Source organism: Biomphalaria glabrata, chromosome 4, assembly GCF_947242115.1.
Source record: "Biomphalaria glabrata chromosome 4, xgBioGlab47.1, whole genome shotgun sequence".
Classification (NCBI taxonomy): Eukaryota; Metazoa; Mollusca; class Gastropoda; family Planorbidae; genus Biomphalaria; species Biomphalaria glabrata.
The window spans coordinates 29,301,828-29,320,177 of NC_074714.1; the positions used below are offsets into that span (position 1 = coordinate 29,301,828).

Here is an 18,350-nt window from a genome sequence, read left to right on the forward strand (position 1 = left end):
TATAACCTACCGCAATTCAACTCAACAGATACATGTCACACAGTTTCCAGGACTCTTAACTGTGTTGTTAACCCCACCCCTACCCCTGTCATTTCTTCTACGACAGAGTTCAGCAGTTCCCTACTAAACTGTTTTATTAACCACCCCACCCCTATTGCTCCTCACACAACAGAGGTCAGATGTCCCCATCAAAAACCTATAATTCGGGATATTACTCCTCCGGTGTCTTCAAAATGTGCTACGCCTCTGGTGACTATATCCTCCAGTCTGCTTAAAATAATGCACCTCAACGCCCAGTCATGCAGTAACAAAACCCTTGAGCTTGCAGACACCATCACTGATGATAGCTACGACATCGTTTTCCTTAGTGAGACATGGTTTAAAGAAGTTGGTGATGAGCCAAGAACCATTGAGCTAACGCCCCCAGGCTTTATTTTAAAGAGTCTACCTCGAAAAACAGGCAGCGGAGGGGGCTTAGCAATACTGTACAGAGATAGTCTAGCCAAGTATGTAACAATAAGACCTGAAAGCTCAACGTACACGACCTTTGAGATGTGCGAGTTTCGCCTTTCCCACCACAGTAGAACACTGACTTTTATTTTCCTGTACCGCCCACCACCAAGCAAGAGAAATAAACTGACAACAAAAGTTTTCATCGAAGAATTTCAAGACCTCCTTGACAGTGACATATCAACAAAAGATCTATTTGTTATAGGCGATGTGAACTTGCATTTTGACAGTGAAAATGAGACATACGCGATGTCGCTGAAAAATGCGCTAAATGATCGCAACTTAGACCAACTGATAAATGTTCCGACACACGTCAAAGGCCATACTCTTGACTGGATTGTTACAAATGCAAGTGAGCTTGTAGCCAAACTCAATGTCTCAGACCGCGGCTTGTCAGATCATTTTCTCGTAAACTTTGAAATGCGCCTATCAAAAGCAAAAAGGCCAAAGAAAAACGTGACTTCCCGTAAACTTAAAGCCATAGATATTGCCTCCTTCAAAATGGATGTGACCTCTTTGCTGTTGCAACAGATCAACACAGACGTTCTCAGCAATTACAATTCTTGCTTGAAAAAGTTGCTGGACAGCCATGCACCTCTTGTCACTCGTACAGTCTCAGTTAGGCCATCTGCACCCTGGTTGACGGAAGACATAAAGACTGCCAAACTTATTCGCCGACGTGCCGAACGTACATTTCAAAAGACAGGTCAGACGATACATCGACAAATATACATACGAGAAAAAAACAAGGTTAACCGTATGATTAGAGACGCAAAAGCTAGTCATATTCGACAAAAAATCGAAAATTCTGATTCTTCAAAGGAGCTATTCAGGATCACCGCTGAAATGTTAGGGGGAGCAAATAACGAACGTTTGCCGTCATCTATCCCATTATCTGAACTTCCTGATTCCTTCAATAGATTCTTCATTGGGAAGATTGAGCAGATTAGAAATGACATGCCATCCCTCTCATCACAGCTTGACCACTCTCCAATTTTTCAAAATACTCCTTTTTGCGAGTTTCAGCGTGTATCTGAAGATTATGTCAAAAGTACTATTATGAAGATGCCAAATAAGTCATGTGACCTTGATCCCATTCCAACCTCCTTGCTCCTTGAATGTTTAGATGAGCTTGTACCTACAATTACCAACATTGTGAACTCTTCACTGACTTCAGGCATTGTACCACAGCAATTTAAGCATGCACTTGTCAGGCCCTTATTAAAGAAATCCAGTCTTGACCCGGAATGTCTAAAAAACTATCGCACGGTTTCAAATCTTCCCTTCCTGTCAAAGCTTCTGGAGCGCATCGTGTTAGTGCAAATTCTTTCTCATCTTGAACAGTACTGTCTCTTGGAAGAATTTCAATCTGCATATAGGAAGTGCCGTAGCACAGAGACAGCAGTGGTCAGGGTACTAAACGACTTACTTCACAATTCCGACAAAGGCCACATATCAATTCTTTCCATGCTGGACTTGTCCGCAGCCTTTGATACGCTAGACCATGAAATTATGATGGCCACTTTTCTGCAACTTTTGGTTTAGCAGGAGTCGTCCTAAAGTGGCTTGGATCCTACCTGACGGAACGCACCCAAAGTGTCGTTGTTAGCGGGACGGAATCAACAAGCTTACTTTTGAAGTACGGAGTACCCCAAGGATCAGTTCTAGGCCCAGTACTGTTCACTATGTACACATATCCACTCAGCGGTGTCATACGGCCAACCGGCATCTTATACCATTTCTTTGCCGATGACTCACAGTTATACGATTCATCAGTACCCTCAGAGGTGTCCCATCTGGCAGAGAATATCAGTGGTACCGTTGCAAGGGTGAGCGATTGGATGGTTGAAAATAAACTCAAGATGAACGAAGACAAGACAGAAATAATTAAGATTGGCACTAGGAACAATGTCTCAAAAGTTGAAAGCACAGATTCTCTCTTTATCACGAACTGCCATGTTCCTTTTGTCCATGTAGTGCGGAATCTTGGAGTTTTCTTCGACTCAACACTATCTTTCGACCCACACATAAATCAGCTCTGCAAAGGTCTTTATCTGCAGCTGCGCAGATTAGGCCTGATCCGACCATATTTAACAACGGAGTCAACAAAAACGCTAGCTGTGGCATTCATACTCTCCCGCCTTGACTACTGCAACGCCGTGCTAGCAGGTATACCTGATGACAAAATAGCCAAGCTGCAACGTATACAGAACAACGCCGCTCGAAAAGTCCTTAAAAAAACTAGACAAGATTCTGCTACTACGCTCTTGCGCACGCTCCATTGGCTTCCCGTGAAAGCGAGAATCGATTACAAGGTCGCCACACTTTGTCATCAGTGTATATATAACAATGAGATGCCCTTGTACCTTAGCGAACTGATTACTCCATATGTCCCCCAGAGAACCCTGCGCTCAATGGACTCAACGCTTTTAGTAGTGCCACGTTTCTCCCTCAAAAGCTACGGTCTGCGTGCTTTTTCAGTTCACGGACCAAAGGTTTGGAACTCACTCCCCATTGATCTCAGACAGACAACATGCTATACCACTTTTAAGAAGAACATTAAGACCTACTTGTTTAAAACTTTTTTAGATTAACTGTTATTTCGGCAGTTGTGTTTATGTTTGTAATGTTGTTACAGCGCCTTGAGCCTACATTTTGTTTGTTAACAGCGCTTTATAAATAAAATTATTATTATTATTATTATTATTACTTTTTTAAATAAACAGAAAGACAATTCCTCCTTTATACGTTTTCTACAGCTTTGATTGTGTTCTTCATAACTCAATGGAGGCTGGAGTTTTAAAAGAACATTTTTTCTACAGTCCCATTCTCTTTTCCAGATTAAAAAAACTGTATAAGCAAATATATAAATCTACTAAACTTTATACTATTCTAATGATAGGACTTAGATCTAGACCTGGTTCTCTAGCCAAATGTAAATTTATCTTTTTATACTTAAACAATTATAACAGTCAAACTAGAGTTTTTTTCAGTGTGGCCCAACAGTTGAATGTCTTCATATCTTACAGATGTAATTGATGGTTTACAAATGTATTCAGTTGTCCAGTTACACGACAGAGCACCATGACGTGTATCAAAACACAACTTTTCATCAGGACACCAGAGGCATGCGTTTTCATTACACTCCTGGCAATTGTCAAACTGACGACAAAAGTCAAAACTGAGTTTCAAGACCTGTTGAATAGAAACCACACAACAGGCAGTTAGTAGAGACAAGACATAATGGAGATACGACTATATGTTGTAACAAATTTAATAGATCAGACTAAATCCTCATTACTCTACTCTAGGTAAGTCCAACTAGAATTCTGTTCCATACTTCCGTAAGACCTGGACAAAGTACTTGGCTAGAAACAAATAAACAGTAGTTGTAAGGAAGCATCATACATTCATAATGTCAAATAACTTCACTATCTGAGTGATCCTATACCTTACACTAATTACACGTCTGATTGATTCGTGTGCATAGTTTGACTTTAGTTCTACACGTCTGATTGATTCGTGTGCATAGTTTGACTTTAGTTCTACACGTCTGATTGATTCGTGTGCATAGTTTGACTTTAGTTCTACACGTCTGATTGATTCGTGTGCATAGTTTGACTTAAGTTCGAAACGTCTGATTGATTCGTGTGCATAGTTTGACTTTAGTTCTACACGTCTAATTGATTCGTGTGCATAGTTTGACTTTAGTTCTACACGTCTGATTGATTCGTGTGCATAGTTTGACTTTAGTTCTACACGTCTGATTGATTCGTGTGCATAGTTTGACTTTAGTTCTACACGTCTGATTGATTCGTGTGCATAGTTTGACTTTAGTTCTACACGTCTGATTGATTAGTGTGCATAGTTTAACTTTAGTTCTACACGTCTGATTGATTCGTGTGCATAGTTTGACTTTAGTTCTACACGTCTAATTGATTCGTGTGCATAGTTTGACTTTACTTCTACACGTCTGATTGATTCGTGTGGATAGTTTGACTTTAGTTCTACACGTCTGATTGATTCGTGTGCATAGTTTGACTTTAGTTCTACACGTCTGATTGATTCGTGTGCATAGTTTGACTTTAGTTCTACACGTCTGATTGATTCGTGTGCATAGTTTGACTTTAGTTCTACACGTCTGATTGATTCGTGTGCATAGTTTGACTTTAGTTCTACACGTCTGATTGATTCGTGTGCATAGTTTGACTTTAGTTCTACACGTCTGATTGATTCGTATGCATAGTTTGACTTAAGTTCTACACGTCCGATTGATCAAGGCACAAGAAAATATTAATGACAGGCCATGGACCTGAAGAAAATGTGCATTAAGTTCCACATTTCACCCCTCTACACATAAACTGATTCATTTATTCACCCCTCTACACATAAACTGATTCATTCATTCACCCCTCTACACATATACTGATTCATTCATTCACCCCTCTAGACATAAACTGATTCATTCACTCACCCCTTTACACATAAACTGATTCATTTCCTTACCCCTCTACCCATAAACTGATTCATTCACTCACCACTCACCTATCTATAATTCTCCCACTTGCGGTGGACAACAAAATATGAAAAATTCACCTGTCATTACTTTCCTTGCTACTAGAAAAACGAAGCCATTTTCACAATCGAAACCACAGCGGTGAAATTTAACAAAAACGATTTTTTTTTTTCGCCATTTCGTCCCATTATGTTGTTGAAAGCTGACATATCAAAGATTATTCTTCTTTCCGTTTTAAAGCAATATTACTTACAGCAAGTACTTGGCGCAAGGCATGCTTTTCTAGACATGTAAAAAAACAATCACTTTTTTTTATTTGTCCAAAGAAGCAGACATTGGCTGAAGACGTATTTTTGTGTGTAACAATGTATAAAAAAAACACAATGAACTGTAGGTATAATTCTATCGGGTCGGTGTTGAGGGTGAAGGTAACAGAAAAAAGTCTTCTTGAGGAAGTTAAAGTTAGGTGAACCAACAAAGGGTAGACAACAAGCAACAATAGAGCTTATGAAATAATGTCCTAGTGAATGGAGAAAACAAGGACAAGTCAGCGACTGTAGAAATAGAGAATTCTAGAAGTTCAGGCCAAAAGTGTGTGTGTGTGTCGTTACAAGCGGGACGTACCCATTCAACGTAACATCTTCATTGTGACATTTTGTTTTATATGGACCAGTGATATACTTTTGACCTCCGACCTGGTCCTTGGTAATCCGGACGACGGCCGAGCCGTTATGATTTTATTTATGGTCATAATTGTATGTGGTAGTATAACCAGGGCTTGATACTTGGAGGCGCCAATCCCTATCCAAGCCGAGCACCTCCAAGTAGGTGGTTTGACTTTGTACTGAACATGTGGCCGTTGTAGTCTATTTTGGGACTATTCTGCCATGGCCTTAGTCATGAAAGCCTTTGGCCCAGTTGTGCCATGTCATCACCACTATAATTCAAATCTCTAAAAAAAAAACATTTTGGAAGTGGGAGGAGAAATTAAGTGAACCAAATAGATTTTACACTAAATTTTTTTCATTTTTAGTATTCAAGCATAAATTGTAGAGTTATTGTCCCAAATATTTTTTTTACAACAGAAAAATATCAGTTTGAGTAAAGGTTGAAAAGATGACTAGGAAAATAATATTTGGGTTCAGAACTCATCTCAATTGTTACTCTTATAATGAGAAATTTCGTATGAATTCTAAATTTTCCAAAAAAAAGTCTTTCAAAAAATAATAAGATGAATTCGTGTGCAATTACATAAACTCTGTCGCCACATTTGACTTTTCTGTTTTAAAACGTCATCTTTTCATCCGACACTATTTACAACTGGATTAAAACATCAATACTTAGCTTATATTATATAGATATTCAACTAATTCTGTTCAAAAACTTTGATTTCCCCATAAAAATAGGACCGCCCCACCCCATTCAGAGGGCTAGAGTGGGGAGGGCAGCAGAAGCAATCGCCCCCCCCCTCCACCTGAACTAATCGGCTAAGATACCAGAAGTGTAGCAACATAATATAAAAATTATATTGTAATTCAACTAATTTTGTTCACAAACTATGATTTCCACATAAAAGTAGGACCGCCAACTCCACTCAAAGGGTTTAGATGGGAATGGCAGTAGATGTACTTGCCCCCCCCCCAACCCAATCGGAAAACAGGGGAACGACATAATATAAAGATCGGTTAAAACACCGATAACACGTTTTAATCAAATAGATATTTAATTGATTCTGTTAGCAAGCTGTGATTTCTACAAATTTATTGGACCGCCACCCCCCACTCGAAAGTTTATGGGGTGGGGGGGCGGGATCGATGCCATCACCCCCTCCCGACCCCACCAAATCGGCCAACATACCTGAGGGGGGGCGGCGAAATAATCTAAAAATAGGTTGAAATATAAATAATTAGCATATATTATTAACATAAGTAATAAATACGTATACAAATTGTGTAAATTCTATACTAAAATTCGTCCGCACCCCCCTTCGGGGGGGGTCGGCCGAGGGGGGGGCGATCGTCCCCACGCTCCCCCCCCTGGATCCGCCAGTGCAACGTAGGTGCAGAGAAACACTGTAGATGTCTAGTAACCCTAATTTTATTTTTGTAACTATAATATACATTAATATTGATAAATATTGCATCATTACCTATCAAGAGCAAAGCACTACAGTGAGTTATTTACCTTTGTTCCAATAGATATATATAGTAGGGCCTTTGATTGATCAACGACTCCTGCCGTCACATCTTTCCAGTGACCAACGGTAGTATCTAGTTTCGAAACATGGCTAACAATTGAGGTATTCTCAAACATGTGTCGAGTTTGTCTAAAGATTACTTTAAGTCCAACCTGTACAATAGACATCTAGAATTAGTATTCAGTACTATCTTAAAGCCTACAGAAAGCTATCAACTAATCGATCAAATAACTGGTATGTTCTTCAATCAACTCAAGTGTCAAAGATTGATTGTGATAAGTTTCAACTTGATTCGAAAATGGAGACATAACTTGAACAAGATTTGTAACAGACAGACGGACGGATAAATGGAGGAGATATAAGCTTTGTAGGAAATAGTTCTACTCGTGCACATTTACTTAGTGTTTATTATTGTTATTAAATATTATTTACATGGTTGATACAAAATATGGCTCCTTTTTGTCTCGGAAGGCAATGGATGCGCCCAGATGAGTGTCTGGTTTTGGTTTTGTCTTGAGACGGGGCAGAATCTGGTGTGGCTAATCAAGCCAATTCTACAGCAGCAGACTTTGCCACAATTCGTGCACGTGTTTGCATCTGATTCAGGGCTAGCGGACAGGGCAGCTTTCTTTTTTTCTCTTGATTAAGGCCGCTTCGTTTCTTTTACTATCAGCGAGAATCGTCCCAACACGCTTTGGCTATTTCTTCCCACATATTTTCATTGATGTCTGTGGCTCTCATGTCTTGCTTGCAGACATCTCTATAGGTTTAGTCTTGGACTCCTTCCACAAGCTCAGCATATAAGATATCTTTCGGGAGTCTACCATCTGGCGGGTGGATTTCGGTCGCTGTGGTCAATTTACCATTTTCCCAGACGAGCTTGGAGAGTTTTGCCAATGCTGTAGTAGCTTTTCCTATTCTTTTTGTTAGCTCGATGTCTAATTCTAGGTTACTGACAATTGTTGAACCCAAGTAGGTATATTCCTGCACCACTGAAAGGGTGTGGTTCCCAATATGTATCACAGGTATTTCCGAGACGTCTTGTGCCTGAATTTCGGTCTTGGAAAGACTTATTGTAAAGTTAAAATCTTGACAAGCAGCTGTCAAGGCATTCACTAGCTTCTGTAGACCTCCTTGTGAATGAGTTGAGTGCCGCATCATCGGCGAACAGCAGCTCCTTAATCAACAAAATAATTTACATTTTATTCAATAAAAATTGTGTTATTACAATTCATCTATTCAAGTCACACTTTCGGAGTGGGCAAAAAGTCGGTAAACGCGATTTTTGAAAAGGGCTCTACTGATTTTCCTAGACATTTGACAGTTGATGTTTATCGTTGGGAAAAGAATGACTAGCTCGTTGGTCAAATTGGGAAAACTCTAGTTTGACCTTTAGAGTTTAAAAAAAAAAATTTGTAAAAGAAAAAAACAGTATACGTCTTTAGGCTATTTCCTGACAATAGCCATGAAGAATGGAATAAATTAATGTCCAAGAACATTTTGCGCACCATCTTGTAAGTCTCGATCTCAAATCTAATAGATTTATACATTCGCTTATCAAGGATTTTTTATCAGGTGTGTGGGGGGGGGGGGTAAAAGATGTTACTTTTCCTTTTTTTTTCTAAATCTAAAATGTATTACCTCTATTCAAGTCACATATTCATTGAACCTGGATGGATACGGCTTTCGATAATAGCTTCAACCGTCCAACAATGATTAAAATTTTAAAAAATATCTTTTACATTTTTTTCTAGCAAACACCTGTAGAAGTGGGGTAATATGAGATACTTCACTTGAAAGAGTTCTAAAACCTAGTATTGCTCACATTTTTACCAACTGTCTATATAAAATGGATTCTGTATATATGAAATAAACTTTCTACTAAGGATCAGATAGATTGAAGCATTATATTTTTAGTTATTGAAATAAAATAAAAATCGTTTTAGCATCCCAAATTACCCCACAAGAATGGTTAATATGAGATGCCCAATTAATGTCAGGAAATTATAAAAATACAAACAAAATATAATTCTGCATAACAAGGGAACAAAACAAACATTTTATAACATCACAAAAAAATTGTATTATTTTTAAAATATTTTCATTCAACTGGTCAACTAAATAAGTGCCTTGTAAAGTGAACCGTGCAGACACCGGAGCTGATGAGAAGAAATTGTTGTCTTCATTTTAATTAATATTATTGGCTAGGTCAGCTTTTATAGGAGGTGATTATGTTGGTTTTATCTTCTGCTTAAACACTCACAACCTAGTATGACCTACATGTAATATGTGGGCAAATACACATTAAAAACACCCGGACCTAATTGACCCCCAGACTTGGTATCCCATATGACCCCCAGACTAGTCCACTGAACCAATGTGTTATTACGACCATATCGCTGTGGTCCACTGAACCAATGTGTTATTACGACCATATCGCTGTGCTAATCGGAATATTTAAACTGTTTTATGTTTAATATTTGCTCATGTATTCATTCTATAACAAATAGAAAAGGATAGCTTACATTTTCTGAATTTAGACATCTCTCAAAAAAATGCGACGTAATGCCTATATCACAAAACTTTTAGCTATGTCGTGATTAAATATTGTTATAACCCCGCCATGTACACCTCCATCCAAGAGAGTGCAGAAAGTGCGCACTATTAGTGACCAGACTAGGAAGGATGTTGACATGAGAAGAAGGGAACGATTTCCGCCCAAGTCGAGAGCCGAGATGAAGATGCTATTCTCAAGGCGGATTTCCTTTGTGTTTGTCATGTCTCCATGTAAATAAACATCTACGTCTCGTTGAGTTGCCTCCCTTAAGTTATTACACTATAGTTCGTCCATCGTGGTTCGATGATGACCACTTTGTCATCCAGGGGGCTGAGGGCTTTGCACTGGGGTTTTGTGCCTCCTCGTGTGGCTGGTGAGACCTATGTGAGCCCGGAATGTTCAGTTGCACACTGGGCAGGTTATACCAGCAGGAGCTAGTTTCAATTGCTTTGCTTTTATTATCTGACCTTTTTTGTTCTGCCAGCGTTGTTCTCTTTTCCTCAGCAACCTGTGCGCCAGTTTTCACAGCGCGACGCCATGATGCTCTGTCGTGTGCCTCTGTCTCCCAGGTGCCAGGGTTTATGCTGAACGCCTTCAGAGAAGCTTTGAGGGAGTCCCTGAAGCGCTTTCTTTGACCACCTTGCGAGCGATTTCCTTCGCTTAGTTGGCCATACAATAGTCGTTTAGGGATGCGGCGGTCTTCCATTCTGCAGACGTGTCCTGCCCATAGCAGCTGGGACTGCATCAGGATTGTGTGGATGCTTTGCAGACCCGCTCTTGGAAGGACTTCGGTATCTAGTATTTTGTCTTGCCATTTGACATTCAGTATTTTTCTCAGACATGTCATATGGAAGTGGTTCAGTTTCTTTGCATGTTTTCTGTACACTGTCCATGTTTCTGAGGCATAGAGCAATGTAGGGAGGATGTCAGTTTGATAGATCCCTAGCTTTGTGTTTGTGGTGATACCTCATCTGTTCCAGACGTTTTTAGACAGTTTGCCATAGGATGCACTGGCCTTGGCAATGCGCAGGTCGGTTTCATTATCAATCTTTCCCTTTCTGGAGAGTGTGCTGCCAAGATATGTGAATCTGTCCACTGCGTTTATATCATGTCCATTTATGTTGATGCTTGGATCCGAGTAGGCTTTACTTAAGCAGGCAAATATAAGACTTCAGTATTTTTTGTGTTGATGGTAAGGCAAAATCTGAACATGCTCTTCAGAAGTCACTGATGTTGCTCTGCAGATCATTTTCAGAGCATGCATTTAGGGCACAGTCGTCAGCAAATAGCAAGTTACCGCTGATTTCATTTTTGATTTTGCTTTGAGCGCCTCGAGTTGAATAGGCCACCATCAATCTTTATGTTATATTTATCCCGTCGTTTTCTCAATTTGTGAATGAATCTGTCAGCATAGCAGAGAACATGTTACTGATCAGTGTAGGTGCTAGGTAACAGCAATAGAGAGAAGAGATATTTCTCTGTGGTTGTCGCAGATTTGGCGGATTTTTTTTTCGCTTGTATAGATGGACCATTGTGGCATCTTTAAAGTCTTGTGGTATTGACTCTTGTTCCCACATAATTAAGAACAGCTCATGAAGTCTTTCAATCAGGGCTAATCCACCTTTTTTGTAGACCTCTGTGGGAATGGAGTCAGCTCCTGGGGCTTTTCCGCTTACGAGCTGTTGAATGGCAAGATCGATTTCCTTTAGCGTAAGGGGGTCATCCATTTTTAGCGGCCCCCGTAAGGGGAAAAAGCCGCTATTAGGTTTGTGCAAAATGTCCGTCTGTCCGTCTGTCCGTCTGTCACACTCAGATCTCGAAAACTAGAAGAGATATGAAAAATATTATTTCATCATTAAATGCAGCTTCAAAAGTTTAGGTGCAAAGGCTACTTTTGGTATTCTAAAAGCAAACCGTTTAATTTATAAAATTAATTATGCAAGCGATTTTTTCATAAAAATACACCAATTCTAAAACAATTACGTAAATGTAAGGGACGCAATGTTACAATATGCTAACAAAGATGGACAATTTTTGTGTATTTTCAGTGTCACTAAGTAAAATATATTTAAAAAATGTACAGGAAATGTTTACAACAAATATAAATAATAGTTAAAGATGCTTTTTCTGGTCAACTAGCTGCTAAAATTAAAAGAAAACATTTCTGTTTGTTTATAAAGGCTAATAATGCATTTTGTATGTAAATATCACACACATTTTTTTTTAATGGACTTCTTATGCAGCGATTTTCGTGCAGTAGCGTAACGTCGCTACATGATCAGGTACTAAACCAATTCCTTAAACTTTTTTAAAAAATCAGATTTTATTTATTTTTTGTTTAGTGCCCCCATCCGAATAAAAGAAGATTATTTTTGTGCGTTTTGTCTGTTGGTCGGTCTGTCCGTCACGATGAGATTAAAAAAACTAGAACTCTAAAAGCTATTGAAAATCTGATTTACACTTTAATGTTCCTCCCGTAACATCTCAATAGTTTTAAGTATCTAAAAATTGATTTTTTCCGGATTTTTTTGTGCAAAACTAATCAACCCCAACAAATGTTTGTTTGTTCTTCTAATTTATATTACATTCAATTTCCATGCTTAAACGTTGCAAAAACACATTATCAATAATATGTTGTTCCGTTTTTTATGTAAATAGCATATTAATGCTAAATCAAAATCTCTATACTGACTTATATTTCATTAAGTGTAAAAATGTTCCGGATATTGTTTTATAAAACATGAATTATGCCTAATGATCGTTTGAAATCGCATAATTTACTAATATTACACTTATATTATTTGACAATGCGTCACTATAATTTGGTTATCAATATCAAATTGTTCCGTATTTTCATCTTTAAACAAATTTTAAAAATATCGACAATAGGTTGTTCGGGGCTTTAAAAAAAAAGTAATTTACTAGAATTGATTACTGAAAATTACTTTTTAGACATTTAATTTTCTTGCTAAAACATAACATAGAAGTTTTGTAATCGATAAAGAAAGTTCCGGATTTTATTTCTTACAAATCGTCGCCATAAATTTCCGAATTTATTTAAAAATCTACTAACGCCAAATAATTGTTTGAACCCCCTCTTCTAATTAATAAACAAATAATCTTCTCATTTACGAAATAATGTTTTTACGGATTTTTATGAAAAATATTTTAACTCACTACTCTCTTACAGTACATTTAACTTTCTACCTAAAACATGTAAAAATCTAATTATCGTTAATATTATGTTCCGATTTTTAAGGAAAACAGAATCCAAACTCCAAAGTAAGGTATGAAAATCTCTCCACATGGCTGTAGTACATCTAATTTTTATACGAGACCATCCAAAAAATTTAATTAACGGTATTACATTTATCTGAAATTCTCTTTTTCTTTTACTATTTATACAAACATCCGGAACAATCTATTATATAAACTTTTCAATTGTGTTCATACCTAAAAATTATTGCGATGTTTTGAAACGTAAAATAAAGGTTAATCAATTTTTAATAACTTTTAGTGGTTCTTTTTTTATATCAAGATGACGGACAGACCGACTGACAGACAAAACGCAAAAACAATGCGGCTTTGATCCTTTTTAAATAAATTCTATTAGAACTCAGTGCACCAGTGTCTATGAACCCTTGTTAAAAATCTCGTGTAAATAAAGACATTTTTTTTATGGTACCGGTACTAGCCTATTGTGAGGTAATGGAATTTTTTTTCTTTAGACGTCATATGAATGGACTCTTTAAATGTAATGTTAAAAGAACGCACTCGGTGCACCAATGTCTATTAACACTCGAAAAAGTGCTCGTATTAATGAAAATATATTTTTTAGTCTAACTAAGCCGTGTGACGTAGTGTTTTTTTTTTCCTTTGACGTGATATGGAATGAATTCTTTAAATGAAATGCTAAAAGAAAGCACTCGATGCACCAATGTCTATGAACACTCGATAAATGGCTCGTAATGATGAAGGCGATTTTTATTCTAGCTAGGCCGTGTGACGTAGTGTTGTTTTTTTCCCTCTGACGTTATATGGAATGAATTCTTTAAATGAAATGCTTAAAGAACGCGCTCGGTGCACCAAAGTCTATGAACACTCGATAAAAGGCTTGTAATGATGAAGGCGATTTTTAGTCTAGCTAGGCCGTGTGACGTAGTGTTTTTTTTTCCCTCTGACGTTATATGGAATTAATTCTTCAAATGAAATGAAAAAAGAACTCGGTATAGTAATGTTTATTAAGCCTCGTTATGTGACTCGCGTTTAAAAAAGGAATGATATCTTGATTTAGATCTAATCTAGATTTTTTCAAACTAGATCTAGATTTTTATTACAGTATATCTAGATCTGGATTTATATTCTAATTAAAATTATTTTAGAGTCTAGATCTAGAATTTCTAGATCTAGTTTAGACTAAAATAGACTAGATTAAGATGTAGAATTTCAATTTCTAAACTTAAAGTGTAAAAAAAAAAGTGTAGATTTTCATTTCCAAACGTTTTGATCAATATTGTAATGTTTTAATATACTAAAACTAATCTACTATTTTTTATTTAATTTAAATTTATGACAAATGAATCTTTGAAACATTATTACTTTTGACCATCAAAATTAAATCACCTCTTGAATATTATTTGCGAATATGCAGATCCGACAGGGATCCGACTTCGACGGGGGCCGCCTCTGAGTTTGTGTAACACAAACTCTCTTTGTAATCTTGTTTCATTTATTGTTATTTGCTGAAGTTTGTCTATGGCCGCTTCATTCATAATGGAAGGTGTATTGAGAACCTTTTCAAAGTACTCGACCCCGCGTTTTAGGATTTCTTCCTCATCTGTCAATAGTATTGACCAATCAGCATTTAATAGAGGGATGAGCCTGACTTTGTGGGTCCATAGACTTCATTTATGGCATGTAAGAAGTTCTTCATGTCATGCTTGTCAGCAAATTCCTGTATTGTTTCCACTTTCTTGCTTAGCCAGGTATCTTGCATTTGGCGAACTTGTTTTTGTACATTTTTACGGATGTTTGTGAATCATATACTCTTAAGCGAGCAATTGTTGTATAGATAGATATATAGTAGCAGGTGACAGAGCCTCGGTCGGAGGAATAATCTATAAACGAAAAATATTTACCCGAAATTATTTTTGAATGATGAAAATAAGCGATCTGGTAAAGACTACCAATCTGAAGTGTTGCTTTTGTGTTGTTTTAGTTCTAAATGACATCGTACATGCCATACATGGCGATTCGAAAAGAAAGTCTCCATGTAGTCTAGAAAAACAAATCTCACATTGAATCTTTTGCGTTAAACTATTGGCTTATTATTGGCTTGGTAGAAAGAATTTGCAGTGTAACTTCTCAGATGATTACGTTCAGAATTTAATATTGCAATTAATATATCAATTATGACATTAGTACGAAACATCAAGTAATACAAAATCTCTACGTTATTGGGTAAAACATACACTTTGTAACAAACTAACCTTGCACATTTTCCCCTAAGAGACTTAAAAACATCGCGCTAGTATTGTAAAGAAGCGTTTCCCTTCGAGCACCTCTGTTATGCCGAACACCTTTAAGCTCACTAAAAGGCCTTTGGCAGATGTTAGACATACGGGATACGTGCCCTGCCCAGCGTGATTGTCGGGAAGTTCATACCAGCGTTCGCTTTCTTTAAAATTTCAAGGTATCTGTATATTAATAAGAAAAAATCTCAACTCATTAGCCACATCGGGAAAACTCAAAGTCGACCGTTATATCGGTTTGAAAACGGCTCATTATCAAAAAAATTATTTTGGCTAGAATGTTTTATGAATAAACATTTTCTATATGAAGTCAATGGGGAAAAACTTGACACCGCTTACGTCACTAGGCTCACAGCAGTACACTAAGACATTTCTTCGCAAACAAGAAATAGTTTTAATGATTCAATTAGCCTAATTAAACATTTGCGCACCATCTTATTGTAGATTGATCCATTATGAAACTATGGAAGAAAAATAATGAAATTAAATATCTTGATGTAAGATTAGTTATTGTGTTTTAAAGGCTTTATAAATTGTTTACACTTTAATTGCGTACACCGTATGTAGTTTTACTTTGTTATTATTTTGCTGATGAATTATTGCAATGTGTTCAAGCTTTGAAGTCTACTGTCCCATACCAAAACATAGGAAATGTTCATAACACAGCTTTTCTACACCTTACTTGCACACACTGAACATGAAACCCAGGGCCGGCCCTAACATTTGCGGGCCCTATGTAAAATGGATTGCGCGCGGCCCAGTCAGGGTAGGGATAAGGAAAATAAGTGAAAATTAAGATTTTGTAATGAATTCGTATATGCATTACATTTTTATTAAATGAAAGCTGACAATGCCGTTTTTTATCACACGTAGGATTGACGTTTACCATATCGATATAACCCCCTATATGACAATTTTGTCTATTTTAAGGACATTTTTACGAATTTTCAGATTTTAATAATTTCAGAAGATTGCCAGGACGTGTTCGTATATTTTGCAATTTCAGGAGATTTCCAGGATCGCCTTAAAAACAATGAGACCAAGGGAACCATATGATAACTTATAATAGTTTAATTAATACCTAGAATTAGCGCGGGGCTTATGAAAGTTCGGGTCTTACTGCGGACCTGATGATATCCAGCTCGCGGTCAACAAATTTTCATTGCCGCTGCCTCTTTTGGTTGACCTATAAACCTCTCGGTAAAACAGAAGTCTTGTTCCAGAAGTCACCCAATAAAACCTACTCAGCCCAAAGATCACTGGGCATAGACATCCCTTAACGTGCTATACAACTTTACATCAGTGGCGTAGCTAGGGTGGGGGAGGGAGGGGGAGAATTTGAAGATCCCCCCGGGCCCCACTTGAGGGGGCCCCCAAATGAGTGTTTGGAATTTGTTTTTAAATAAATTAAATATTACGTCACTGTCATGTAATCTTGCCTTTCACGTTGTTATATAAGTTAGTGACCCTGCTGTGTGTATTCCACACAGACTATTAATACTTTCCGTGCGGGGTTACTCTCAATTTCAAGGAGTAACTTTCATAGCGCTGACTCTCAGGAAGTAACTAGCTATATAGGGTAGTTTATTTCATCATCCTTATCATTTAAGAAGAAACCTGATAAGAGCACTGAAAAGAAAGGAGACAATGAAAGTGTCAAAGAAATGTATCAGTATTCAGAAGATTCCTACAAAGATACAGCAGTCGAAGAAGTGAAAATGTCTCTTGATGAGAGAAGTAGTGCTGAAGAGACTCCAGGGGAATATATTTTACCACAGTCAGAGAAAACATCTGAAGTAAGTGATACAGATGATGAGTCGAGCGATGGCCTTCCAAAATCACTTTCTCCAGAAGAGAAAGAAGCTGTAAGTACAAAGACAAAGTACGGATACATTCAGCCAGAAATTTTTTCTGAGGAACTGCCAGCAAAATTCTGGGTAGCCAATTTTCCCAAAACAAAGATTAACGGTATTTGTTTCCAATAGAGTTTACCCAAAATAAATCACGTAGTTTGACATCATGTTTCACTACAAACTTCCAACAAGAGAAATTTACAATCGATCTTGGCTCCTCTTCTCTCCACACTTGGAAGCGTACATTTTTCTGAGGCATCAGAAAAAACATCTAGTGCAATGAGCAAACCTGGAGTTGGTTTCACCAAATGGAAGAAACCTGAGAGACTGAAGAACACGAAGAAGGAGTCCACCAAGTTTATGAAGTGGAAGTTAGAAGAAGAAAAGGTTAAGGCAGAATCAGATGAACTGTTAAATATGTTTCATGCACACATTTTGAATAATCAGCAGTATTGAAGAGATATTCTGAAGCGTGTAGCAGCAGCTATTAAGTACTTAGCAAAATCAAACCCAAGCAGGTATCCTCAGCCATTGTTTACTTTGAGATTTTGAAACCTGATAGACAACATTATGAAGAACTTGTTCTGAAAACTCTTAAATTTGGACTAGATTTTGATATGTGAAACTTATGATAACGCAGCCACAATGTGTGCCCGTCTGTCTCTTACACATACATCCAAAGGCAACATTTCTGAACTGTGATCATCTCTGAACCATGCAGCTCTTTATCCTGGAACTTTATTTTGGAACTGTACATGAATCGTTCATTTTTTTTTTTTCAATTCACCCCAGAGATGGCCAGACGGAAAGAAGCTGGAGCCTGGAGTTTAAAAAGATGGTCCGCATGAGAAGAAGCTACGTTGGCAGTTTCCTTGCATCTCGACAAAATCATCAAAATGTTGGAGAAACTTTCTGAATCAACAACTAAAAGAATGGACACTAGAAACAGTGCGCAGAATCTTCTTCATGCAGTGGAAAAATTTTTTTTTTTGCTTATCTGGAATTTTAGTTAAATCTCCTACGCAAAATCAATATAGTTCAGAAGAAACTATATAAGTCTGGACTGCACATACAGAAACCTGCTGAAGAAAATTTAAATTTAACCATTTCATTCTTTCTGCAAAATGATGTGAAACGGACGAAATTTATCACACAATCCCTCGAAAGAGCAAAAGATGGTAGTGAT

The 18,350-nt window shown here is 37.5% G+C and overlaps 1 protein-coding gene across 5 annotated transcripts in view; it reads right to left on the minus strand.

Moving 5' to 3' along the window:
* Positions 1 to 18,350, minus strand: part of LOC106054183 (hepatocyte growth factor receptor-like) — a 191,692-nt gene that overhangs the window by 124,613 nt on the left and 48,729 nt on the right. For 4 of the 5 annotated variants that reach the window (XR_008777362.1, XM_056025509.1, XM_056025507.1 and 1 more), the window contains exons 4-5: positions 7,211 to 7,375; positions 3,538 to 3,705 (exon numbers count right to left, since the gene is read on the minus strand). Coding sequence is in view for 4 of the 5 variants with exons in the window: in XM_056025509.1 (XP_055881484.1) it covers positions 3,538 to 3,705; positions 7,211 to 7,375 (333 nt within the window). In the remaining variant the exon portion in view is untranslated. Of the gene's footprint in view, positions 1 to 3,537; positions 3,706 to 7,210; positions 7,376 to 9,748; positions 9,848 to 18,350 lie in introns of those variants that run through there. The other variant, XM_056025510.1, reaches the window with a different exon arrangement.